The sequence below is a fragment of the Vanacampus margaritifer genome, chromosome 1 (assembly GCF_051991255.1).
Source record: "Vanacampus margaritifer isolate UIUO_Vmar chromosome 1, RoL_Vmar_1.0, whole genome shotgun sequence".
Lineage (NCBI taxonomy): Eukaryota > Metazoa > Chordata > Actinopteri > Syngnathiformes > Syngnathidae > Vanacampus > Vanacampus margaritifer.
The window spans coordinates 32,592,777-32,605,528 of NC_135432.1; the positions used below are offsets into that span (position 1 = coordinate 32,592,777).

Genomic DNA, 12,752 nt, shown 5'->3' on the forward strand with positions numbered 1-12,752 from the left:
TCGCCCCTAATTTTTTATAATCTTTTTTTAAATGAATTTATGGCAGTGAATGAGTTAAAATAATGGCCTAAATCACATTTTGACAAGAAATGTTGCCTTAAACATCTCCTCATGATGACATCTCTGCTGAAATTGTTTACATCCTTATTAAACAGATCCTTCAGTTCTACCCCTGATATGAAATTATTATTAAATACAATCTTTGGTTCAGTTTTTCGTGTTTTTTCTAAATCCTGGGAGGGAAAAAAGATACTTTGCAAACATTTTTTTAGGAAGGTGACAAAATACATTTGTGTTCAAAACCGCTATCAAAGTGACACTGTATTTAACAATGACCTACCAGTTTTGTTTATTTTACTATATTTCAGAAAAGAGCAGATGAGTCCATGCTAGTGTTAGGGCTGCACTGAATGCTAGAACTCCATGGATAAGCATTTGTGCACATTTTTTCACAAAAAATCTGAGTCTGTGCCTAACAGGGTGCCAAAAAAACCCAGGTCCTACAACATTTTACAATCGAATTTACCGGTCGTGGAATTATTTATTTCCCATGATACTGTATGTCTGATGATCGCTCATGATAGAGCTAGATGAACAAGCTCCAACTATTGCCCATTAAGCATTTATTTAATCTTTATTTCAGAATTTGCAATACATTCAGTAAATCCACTAATGCATGCAAATGTTTTATAAACATGGAAATAATCCAGAAAGGATTTTAGCCCAAAAATTTCCCCGCCAAATAGGGCACAGGCTCATCCGGAATATTGCATCCTACCCTTTTAATACCTGACAGTATATATGCTACTGTATAAATGGGATCCCGTAGCTCCCTCTGATCCCATTATGTCAATCCCTCACTATGCCAGCTTTGATTCTCTATAATTAGACCACTTTGCAGCACTTTTTAGAAAATAAATCAATTTGACTGTGGTGTAATCTGCACACAGCTCTTGTTTACAGTACGTGTGGCCGCTCCTCCAGCCCCCGCGCTACCCTGCAAGACCATGGCTGTGTTGGGAATCGTTCAATTAATGCCTATTCCCGAGTCACTATATGGCAGGAGTCACCAACATAGTGCCCACAAGCACCAGAAAGCCTCCAAGGTCCACATGAGTAACCTGGTGGCAGCGAGCCTTTTCCAAAAAGTTACTCACCAGTGATGGGGCATTGTGATTCTCCAAGAATGGTGTATAAGAGATCATCTGAAAATGTAGACATTCATAAAAATAAAGTGTTGCATTTTATTGGTAACTTAGAAAACAACATAGTACTGACTGGTATTCTTGTTGCATGTTGCTGAACTTGAAGATATGTTTGTGCCACAACCTATGAACTCGTGCTGAAAATGAAACAACGCATTGCACTATAGGAATAGATTTCATATTCTGATTAGCATTGTTGTGCACTACTTTAAAGCTGCATTGAGGGATGCTTGCCATATACAGTACTGTGGGACGGTGAAAAGCTATAAACGTACTCACTAACTACACATTCCAACAGCAGTAAGTGGCAAACCCATTGTAGTGAATCTCCGCATACTCTTGTCCCCCCAATATTTTAAAATTTTGAAAATTATAATAAAAGATTTATCCCCAATGCATTTCAATGCCGGGCTGGCCTATGGCTCCTGCAGAGGAAACAGTCATGGTGGCAATCTGACATACACATCCAGCCCACAATCCTGTTTATGCTCTAATCCTCTTCATACTATAGGGAGAGCAAATCTGAATATTAACTTCTTCTTATTTGGAGTGCCGGGGCCAATTTAAGCAGCTGGAGACAGCTAGCCCGACCTCTCCCATAGGATTTGTGTGTGACAATCTCCAAGAAATCCGTTTAATATGATACCCCAGATTGGAATATGATGGAGGCAAAGCTCTTGAGATTATGCTAATAGAAGTGGATAGCTTTGATGTTGCTCAATTAAATTACAGCGTTTTGTTCTAAATGTGAGATCATTAGTTGAGGTTGTTGAAAATGTTTCCAATCTGTCAAATGCAAGCCGAAAAGTGTACAAACAATGATATACAGTATTTTGCTGTGTGTTAATATAGCGTGCATGTCACCAGACAATTTAGGGCTGGTTGAAATAGGGGACACAGCATGCAGGGAAGGATAAACCCCAACAGCTCAACATAAAACTGATCCAATTTAATCCAGCTTGCAAAGCTTTAGCCCCAACACTTTGGAAGCAAAAAAAAAGGAAAATTGTGCCGCTCACTATGGAACACTATTGTCTCCTCTGCCTCTGGAGAATAGACCAAAGCATTTCCTATTTAAGACCAAGCCCCCAAGACCATTACATATTTGACAGCATTTTAAACGAGCACCGGCGGCGGATTCACCCTGCCAGCTATAACCGATGGCATGCTATAACTCCCTGGGGGCCTAGAGTGGAGCTGAATGTATGGCGAGTGTGTTCGCACCATGCGCGGCATGTTTAGCATGCATGACACAACCGCACGTGACGGCACAGGGAAATGCATGAAGCTTATTGGCTGCATTATGTCTCGTTTCGCCGGGGACCAGCACGGCGTCAAGAGTCATTTAATCACACATCACAGCACTCGCACTGCATTTTCTGCCCGATGCTTTATGAGGCTACAAAAATAGAGATGTAGATCTCCATCATGTTATTTAATCGAGTGCTTCATACACAATTGCGAAGGCTCAGTGTTAAGACTTGTGTGTGTGTGTGGCCAGGCCATGCTGACGCACAAAACCAAGCAAAAGCATGTCGAAAGAAAGAAGAAACAGGGCAGTCAGGTTGGAAAATGGCCTGAGGGAAAAGTACAACCTCCCTCTAATTACACTTCAGTGCGTGCAGAGGTGAACGAGGGGGAAGTGTGCACTGGGATCACTTTAAATGGGCAAAGCAGTGATGAGCATCCAATAAGTGCCAAATGTGCTTACCTCTGAATATTTCAGTGCTTTTTGCATTCTGAGGAACACAACATTGATCATGTCTGATAAAGTGAAATGAAATCATGACGTCCACGCTGCCCTTCCCCTATTTTGGTCTGATTATCTCATCAATGACAGGAGTAATAAGTAAGGTACAGTACAGTACATGCTTCTTCTGAGACCTTTTTCCTCTAACCTCTTTTAACAGCATTGATCTCCTCTATGAAGGTGACTGACCGACATTTGGCAGTTGCATCCCCACTGCAGTAAAAAGCATCCCAGTGCTACTTAAATGCCACTTGGCAAAATAGATCATGTTTGAATGGATATTGGAACTTTGCAGCTACCTAGTCAAAAACTATTGGTCAAAGCTCCGCCGCACTACCCTCTGAGCCACAGTGGACTTGCTGTTAAAGCTGAATACTAATATCTGAATGCATGTGGAATGCTTATGAAGTAAGTTGAAAGATACATTGTGTGAAAATTACTCAATATTAATTGTAGTTGATTGATAAATGGAAGAAGAAGAAGACTGCAGCCAGTCTAAGAAGGGATTCGAACCATCGAATGGACTAAAATGTGGTCAAGCGGGATTTGGACCCAGGTTCAGGGCTCATGACGTATTTATATTTAAAATTGTTGTTTGAAGCTGAAAGTTTGTGTTGCAGCTGAATGGATATATATTTTGCAGGTAATCATTTTTGTGAAATTATAATGTATTTCTCCAGATGATAGTCAGTTGGAATACATGTATATCACTTAGCATACTGGCCATTGATATAATGGACAATACACTTTACCAACTGTGCCACTGAGCTGTATCAGACAGCTGGTAATGATGATAAGTTGTATGTATAGAAGTGGGCGTGGAAAGTGGTACTTTGAAAAAGTTCAATATCAGTCCCATTGAAAATGAATGGGGAAAAGAATATATTTGACGTTAAATTGTGCGAATAGGTAGTGTGGAATCAGACGTGGCGTGAATTTTTGAAGCACGTTGAAATTTGGAAAAATCTGAAGTATTATGTGGGAGTTATTGCATGGCAAAAAAGTGAGGAGAATAAAATGCTATAAGTGAAATAATAAAGGTCAGCATTTCCACAATTAAGTCTTTTGTGGATTTTTTTTAAAAAATACAACTTGAATTTTTATTTAGTGGCTGTCGTTTTACTTGCTATGCATGACTACACTAATAAGCCAGAGGTGGGTAGAATAGAATAGAATACTAAAATGTGTACTCAAATGTATTGTTACTTCAGAATAATGGGACTTAAGGAAAAGTAAAAAGTAGTTCTACAAATAATTACGTGAGTAACAGTTACTAAGTATTCTGTGAAAAGACTACATACTGAATAACTTTTGAGTAACTACTGAGTAAAACATGAATTCAGTCATTGTGCAATATGACTCTACGGGCCCTATTTTCATAGACTGACACGTGTGTGTTTGGCGTAAAAAAACGGCATCATTTCATTTAGGTGTGGGTGCAAGTCTACAGTACTGTGTTTGGTGCCGTGTTCTCAGAGTCAATTTGCTTCTGAGATGCGCTTTGACCACCCTGAATTTAATGTAATTAAGGGATGCCTCTACAATTGGATTTGGCTACATTCCATCTCATAACAGTGCATAATGGCACAAACGGCAATTTCTAGCTGCGCCTGTCAACGAAAATACCGAAAGAAAGAAAACTGAAGTGTGGCAGAATTAAACCTACCATAAAACCGATTACAACAATAATGCAAACAAATCTGTAGCTTTATCACTTCAACTTTTCATGTTAATGAAACTGTTATGTATATATATTTTTTAATGTATTCGTGTGAAAACATTGATCATGTTCATTATTTCCCACAATAATCAAAAACAAACAACAATGTAAAATACTTCATTTCTATCAATCTGTATAGGTACCTAATGACAGCTTTGGAGTGGCCTAGTCAACATCCAAATTTGTATCTGGTTGAAATGTGGCATCACTTTAAAAAGACCGTTCATGCTTGAATACCCTCCACTAGTGCTGGAATAAAAAATACAATTCTGCAAGGAAGCGTGGCGTGGGTCAAAATATCTACACGTAGATGTAAAAGACTGGATTCCAGTTGAAAGCTGCTGAGGGTGGCGCAAACAATTAATAGGTTAGGGGGCAAGTACTTTTTTCACACAGGGTCGGGTAGCTTTTAATAGGTTATTAATTATTATAATAATATAATAATTAATTAATAAAATCACCAATTACATTTTTATTTATTTATTTATTTTTTATTTATTTTATTTTTTTACTTGGGTTGCGAGAGGAAAACTTGTGTCACACAATCTCATCTTGAGGGGGCAGCCACGATATTATGAATACCTACACATAATCTAATGAAATGCTCAAATATAATCAAGATATTTTAACATTTTTGCCTCCCTGACAGGCTCAGCATCGATCATAACAGAACATAATTATTTTGTGAAGGCAGATTATTTGATACAGTATTGTGGTCAATTGTAAACTGTATATATGCAAGTGAACACGTTGCAAATTGTGCATTAGCAGAGATTGTTTATGGTTTGGAAAGGCTGTAAAGAACAACACTTGATTTGATAAGCAGGAAGCACAGATGACATCACTAACAAGCTATTTGAAGGTTCTCAAAGCACAGCGGGGATAACGCATGGCTCATCTCAAGTGTCACTTAACCATAAATGTGGACAGTGGAGCCTACTGAAAGAGATGTTATTCCCAGGCTGTCAAGTTGGGTGAAAAAACAAGAAATAAATGCCGCGGTGTAAAAAATAAAGACAATTAGACATGTTTGAAAACCAGTAGGATACTCATGAAGGAAATGGTCAGCTTTGTATAGTGTCAATACTAGAAATGTCTCAGACAGAAGCCAATTCAATGCAAAACAGCTGTATACAATATTCACCCTTTAAACAAGGAGCAAGATCAAAATCAATACGTTACGTTCTTCTCCTCTGCTCGTTACAAGAGGTTAAAGGTTTTGGCGGCACATAACGACAGCAGACATCTATTACAGTGCCGCTTGGCGACTCACACAGTATAGTAGCCTCTGTTCTGCTCGTTATCGCACATTGCATGGATCTAACGGGAGCTGTATGTCACCGTGGGGCTGCATGCCGTTATGTACTTCCCAGTGGGCCAATGATGGCCACTGTGAGGATCATTGTTGTGTCAAAGTGCATTTGTTACATGGCAAATCTCTGTAGAAAAATCTCACAGGGATTTATTATTCCATTTTTGTGTGTGTGTGTGTGTGTGTGTGTGTGTGCGTGTGTGTGTGTGTGTGTGTGTGTGTGTGTGTGTGTGTGTGTGTGTGTGTGTGTTTGTCATATTTTTCTTGCTTCAGCACCTTAATAGAATATAGAGATCCGGACGTCATGTGACTATTTCTTGGAATTCTGTGGCAGGAAAGTAGCTGCGCCGCGTTAATGGACTACAGTGGAGAGGAGGGATAAAGCCAGCGTTTATCCGTCAACTTTCCGCCCAAGAGCATTGACAGTCACTTTGATGAAAAGGACATGATATACATGCGCGAGGTGGACAGGTTGGATGATATTACCATTGCCGATGAAGGAGTGCTTTTTTTTTGGTCAACTTGGCGACGCTGCTACGTGGAATTACTGGTGTTTGCAAATCTGATTATACAAAGGCTTTACAAGTTTGTACAATCTAGATTTATTTCCCCTTAATGTGTAGTCAAAATGCCATCGAATTTAGCAGTTTCACACAAGTCTTGGCAGTGTTATTTAGGCAACTTAGCATCTGCTAATTCAACCATCGCTGCCGTCATTTATGCCGTAAAAGTCTTCTTTATGGTGTTGGTCAGTTAATAAATTCAACTGTGTAATATCGATTAAACCGTAGCAGCACAAACTAACGAAACGGATTATTTATCCTACATTTTGCGTGTGCTAACTTGTCTGAAACTAGCCTCCTATAGGCTAGCTTCAGGCAAGTTAGCATCTGCTGATTCAGCTACCATGTAGGCCTACAAAGTGCCCGATCACGTCTTTCGCCTTCATTTAATAACCATACATTCAAGCTACATCTACACGACTACCTGATTCAGTAATTAACTCACCAGATATGAAGTGGTCGTTACACAAGCAATGAGGAAGATTGCAAATACTCCACCCTGTTGTTCACCCTTTTTATGGCTGCTGTGATACAATAGCTTCGCATTGGTTCCTCTTTTGGTAGCCTGGATAATGCTCGATCCTCGATGCTCGATGTGCCTCTTCTCGTTGTGGCAGCTGGTCCACAACAGCTGTCAATCATTGTTAAAGTGTGGCGTTTGCCGTTCACGCGAAGTGGCAGACGCGTTTTCTATCCTGCCAAAATGGCTGGGCTAACACCCATCTTGGGACGCGTGACGTCAACGTCCGGTGTCAGTACCAGATGTGATCGGGCTGCTAGTATCGGGGTCGCCAACCGATGATCTCACGCTACAGGATTGGCTGGAGATGATCCGTTTACAATTGTTCAATAAAGGTATTTGGAAAAAAATACGGTTGACGTCAAAACATTGGAAGGAAAATATTAAAGATGTCATTTAAATAACAAGATATATGGACTGAAATTGTCAAAACGTGAATAAACCTAAAAATATAAAAGCAGTATACTTTAACATTTAAAAAATCAAAAAATAGATTGAGGCGCCGTCGAGTTTGCCGATGACGTCAGTACAGCAGCGCTAACAAAATGCGCAATTCAGACGTATTCACTTTGGTTTGGTATCCCTTTTAGCAGTTCATAAATCACGATACATCACAAAAATAGTCTCAATGATAATAGGAACACATTAGCAATATAAACTGATAATATTTGTCACATCTCAGGCAATTAATTTGTGTATTTATCATTTATTCAATCTATTTTATTATTTATTCAATATATCTTGCTTTTATATTCTTAGCTTTATTTACGTTGTTGTTTTGTTTTTTTACAACTTCAGTCCGTACATTTTGTTATTTAAATTACATCTTTAATATTTTCTTTCCAATGTTTGACATCAACTGGATAATTTCCAGCCAATCCTGTAGCGTGACGTTTTCATTAGGCGACCCTGAAACGATCTGGCAGTCCGATCACATGTGGTACCGACACCGGATCTGGAGAACATTTATCAAGTTAATCCAATTGCCACACCTTTCCATCTGGTTCTTATTTGAACGTTATGAACTCCAACATGCTAACAATTTGACGAATAGTATTATGTAAAACTGCTTTATTTTAATTTCTAGTGAAAAATGAAGTATAGGCTATTGGTCCAGAAATTAAGATGATACAGTACTTATTCTAAATTATCATCAAATATAAACAGTATACCATAACTATGTGAAATTAGTGGACCATTTCTGAAAAATCTAAATCGGTGATTAACATTTTTTTCCGAAATGATCTGTTGATGTCCAAATGTTGTCTGGTGTGTAGTGGCTGCTTGCCAATAGAGGGCGCTAGGGCGACACCCTCCCTCCCAATGAAAACCCGTTTGTAAGTCAAATGTCGTGTAACAATTCAGATTAAAACTCAACTTCATTTATATTGCAATTTAATAACAACCACAGGTGTAAGAAAATGCTGTACTTAAAACAAAGACAAAAACGTAAATAATATGATCATCCATCCATTTCCTATTTACCCTCTCCACTGGAGACTTGCGGGTGTGGTTAATCCTATCCCATACATGCATAGATGTATGATGATGTATTAAGAAGTGGCTCCAAATATTCAGTGAATGGAACGTGGAAGAGTCACTGAGATCATGTCAACAGCCAGATATTACCGTGTGTGTTGGTGTGCGCGCATGTGCATAACAAGCCGCGTTTACCCTCCATCGTGCAAAAAAAATGCTTTGGACCTGTGAGAAAATGCCGCCAACATTGAAATTCCTTCTCATGTTGGCGCTGTGATGTTGAACACTTGACGAGGGTTCATCAGTGCAGTAGGCGGGTGCGCGTAAGGTTCGCGAATTCACTGTGTAGGTAGGTGTGTGTCAGTGTGTCAGCAGTGGCGCCTGCAGGACTGCAGTCAGCTGGGGTGGATGAGATACAGCATGTGGCGATGTTGTAAAACGCCGGTGCTGCATTTGTCAGCACTGCTGTGCCCATCCAGGAACACTGACTCGGATAAGTGGCTGTTCCGCGCAAGGGAGATTGTATAGGAGGTCAAAGATCCGTGAGAGGTGGCAAAGCAACACTGTCGGGGAAAATGTGCGCGCCTCACATTCAGCTCATAGGCACAATTTTCATGTCTGCGGTGGCAACAGGGCTCTTGCCGTTGACTGATCAGTGACTCACTCCACTATGATACAGACAGCATCTGTTAGATGGAATCAAATGCAGACTGGATCTGATGGGTGAATTATGAGGCTTATCAGATGAAATGTCGCTCTTCCTTGGCTTTAAAAATCTGAAGGACTTTGATAGGACATGACACTGCAGTTGACCTCTTGTTTTTATTGCCCTCTGCGGCCTATAACCTTCTGGTTTGGTGTGTATTTCATCATGATACAGTATTATAATTTAGGTACTGAAAAAAGGCTCATATGTCAGAATAGGACTTCTAAAAAATATATACTGAAATGTATCCCAAACTATTTGTTTTCACTATTTGGATGATCAAAATATTTAATCTGCCCTCCAATTTAGATCCTCCATCCCTTCCTAGGTCAGCTCTCCATCGCACACAAGACAGAATCTGTATACCAAACCTCTCTCCAATCTACCTGTTCACTTTCAGTATTCGTCACCATCTTCACATTCATCAATTAAAAATGTTAAATGACATTGTGTCGTCCATATGAACAGCTAGTTAACAACACTTCAGACATAGAGATGAGAGTTAACACATAGCGCTTTAAAATTTAAACCTCACTTTCATCCGTTCACACACACACACTAAGATGAAAGTAACAAAATTATTAGTAGAAGAGAGGAGCGTACTTCTAGAATATTTGCAGTAACTTATTTACATATACGTTTACAAATTGTCTGTCGTGTCAATACCAAGTTTTAGATCAGGATTAGGACTGTATGTAAATGTTCCTACATAATTAAAATATATAAACTATGAAGGTTTTTGACATTTATGTTATATTTATATTTTTCATGTATGTATGCATTTTAATTAGTGTTGTCAAAGTGTTTACTCATGGATTAATCACCAAAAAATATTGCATTAATCATTTATTAACGCAGATTAATCACTTTATTTTTGACTCGAGATGATCTTTTGCCCCGGATGGTTACGTTAAAGGCAGCGCAGGTTGTGTTTGAGCAATAAACATAACGTGCATTAAAGTATTTAATAAATGTCTGTGTCTGACATTCAGAATATTTGTTCATGTCAAATTATTGGGGTCATTTTTTTACATTTTAAATTATGCAGGTAATTAACTAATTAGAAAAAAAGGAGGATGGGAGTGCGCAGTGGATTTAAAAATGTGGAAGGCAGCCTCATAACATTAAATGTAGGTACAATTAACACATAACAGATGCTCTTCAAATTTGGCGGGCAAAAATACTTTTTAAGTGATTAATCATGATTAGTCAAAATTCTGAGTTGTGATTAATCTGATTTAAAACAATAATCGTTTGACAGCTGTAATTGTATTATTTTATTTTTTATGTATCTGTTGCTTATCACATCAAATCTTGTCCTGCCATCTGAGCGCCCTCTGGTGGTATTTTACAGTATAACATATTGTACATCTTGTTACAGCGATTTTTTTTTTTAGGCTACCAAATTCCTTGTAGCTAAACTGGAGAAAGTGGTAACAACCTTTTTGAATGTGTATTTGGTATAACAAAAATAAAACAAATATATGAAAAAATAAACACAATAACAGATGTTTTCTATTTGTTGCTTAATTTGCAGGATGAGCACTTCAGGTGTCTAGTCCTGCACTGACTGGCGACATGGTCTAAAGACAACCCAGCAGCCATCATGAAAGGGTTAGGATCCAACCGCAGTCGACATCTCTCGGACTCGTGTGAACCAGCAGGGTGCCCGCCGAAACCGCTCTGCCCTTTGACCTCTGACCCCCACTGCTCCTTCATGTTGAGCCCAACCATAAACCACTATGGCACCCTGGATCCTCACCTCCATCAGTATGCTCCCACTAGCCCAACCACCTTGACTCCAGACTGCCTGCTGCCTTTCAATCAGATGTCCAACAGCAGCACCTTCCCTCGTCTGCACTTCACCCCGCAGACTGAGCAGTCGGACTGTCCACAGGGCTGTATGGCAGGCAGTGCCGGAGCCGGGCAGGGCAGCAGGGCAGGCACTCTTTCCACCTCTTTGTCGATGGGTATGGGCCTCGGCTTGGGCCTCACTGGCGCGCCCATGATCACAAGTGGATCAGCAACCATCTCGTCCGCAGCGGCAGCCAAGATGAATCGGTTACCATCCAACATCTTGGATCAACTAGAAAGGCATCTGCCCCTGCAACGAGACGGTTTCAGCACTTTGCAGTTTCACAGAGGACGTATGTCGAAACAACGCAGTGAGAGTCCAGGACGGATACGCCACCTGATGCACTCTGTGCAGAAACTCTTTGCCAAATCTCAATCCCTGGAAAACTCTTCAGTGAAAGGGAACGCAATCACCGGAGCCGGCGAAGACGGTGGCAGACCAACCCACAGGAGCAAGAGTAAAGATAGGGCTAAGACTGAAGTACCAAAGCAGAAATCAAGGCCGAATGCATTAGGCCTGTGGAGCTCAGACAACGCTCTTGACAGCGATACGACCAAAGCCGGCACCATTGCTGTTGGTTACCGCAACCCATTGTGCATGATGACACTTGGTAGAGCGATATCAGACAGCCAGGCCCACCCTAGACATATTCCACAGGGCTACAACACCATTTCCGCACATTCTCTCAAATCCTCGAAAAGCAGCAGTGACCTCAAGCTCCTGGGATGTCCAGTATCACAAGTTGGAACCAAGGAAGACGAGGGAAGAGCTCGGAGCAAGGATGATACACTGGTGAAGAGGGCCTCCTGGTCTAATCTCACCCTCAGTCAGGCCCGGCAAGTGTTGCAGAAAGGCTCCGCTACAGTCAACAGGACACTTTTAAAAACAAAGTCATGCCACCAGGATCTGGCTAACCAGTTCCTTCAGGTAGGAGTACCAGTGAGTATTCATCTTCATCATCATTCTTGGCAAATTTCCACGCATAAATTATTTGTGTTTACCATAATCATCTTCCCCACTTTTATCTTTTTTTTTAATATGCTTGTACATATTAGGGAGTAGGGATGTAACAATATAAAAGCATCGCGATACGATATTATCACAGTATTGTGGGGAGGATGGCGATACAAAAAAAGGTCACAATATTGTAAAAAAATGAGCTCATACTAAAAAACACACACAATATTGTGCTCTTGTACAATACAGCAATGAAAAATATAATATAATATAATATATATATATATATATATATATACACAGTATATATAATGTTCCCTTAAGTGTGGATTTTAACCATAGAAGGGCCAAAACATGCCTTATGAAAATTAAACTGCACAACAACAAAAAATAGCCACCAGAGGCTGCTAGAACTGCAAAAATGGACTCGGTTTTTTTAACAGATGTGCTGCTTTTAATATCGTGACATGACGGCGACGATATTTTGTGGCAGTTTTAATATCGCAATATAACGCTATTGCTGTTATCGTTACTGATACATTCTGTAATTTTGGTCGCAAGCTACGTATTTTTAATCGTATAGTATTTTTATCGTATAATTTTTATCCGTTTGTTGAGTCTTTTGAAAAGCGCTATACAAATAAAATGTATTATTGATTTACTTATTTATTTATCATAAAGGGTT

At 39.7% G+C, this 12,752-nt stretch overlaps 1 protein-coding gene across 5 annotated transcripts in view; it reads left to right on the plus strand.

The window, feature by feature from the left end:
• Window positions 1–12,752, plus strand: part of dlgap4a (discs, large (Drosophila) homolog-associated protein 4a) — a 90,626-nt gene that overhangs the window by 55,204 nt on the left and 22,670 nt on the right. For 3 of the 5 annotated variants that reach the window (XM_077549045.1, XM_077549029.1, XM_077549050.1), the window contains exon 2: window positions 10,793–12,049. In XM_077549045.1, the coding sequence (XP_077405171.1) occupies window positions 10,862–12,049 (1,188 nt within the window). In that variant the 5' untranslated portion in view covers window positions 10,793–10,861. The remainder of the gene's footprint in view (window positions 1–10,792; window positions 12,050–12,752) is intronic. The other 2 variants (XM_077549038.1, XM_077549055.1) reach the window with 1 other exon arrangement.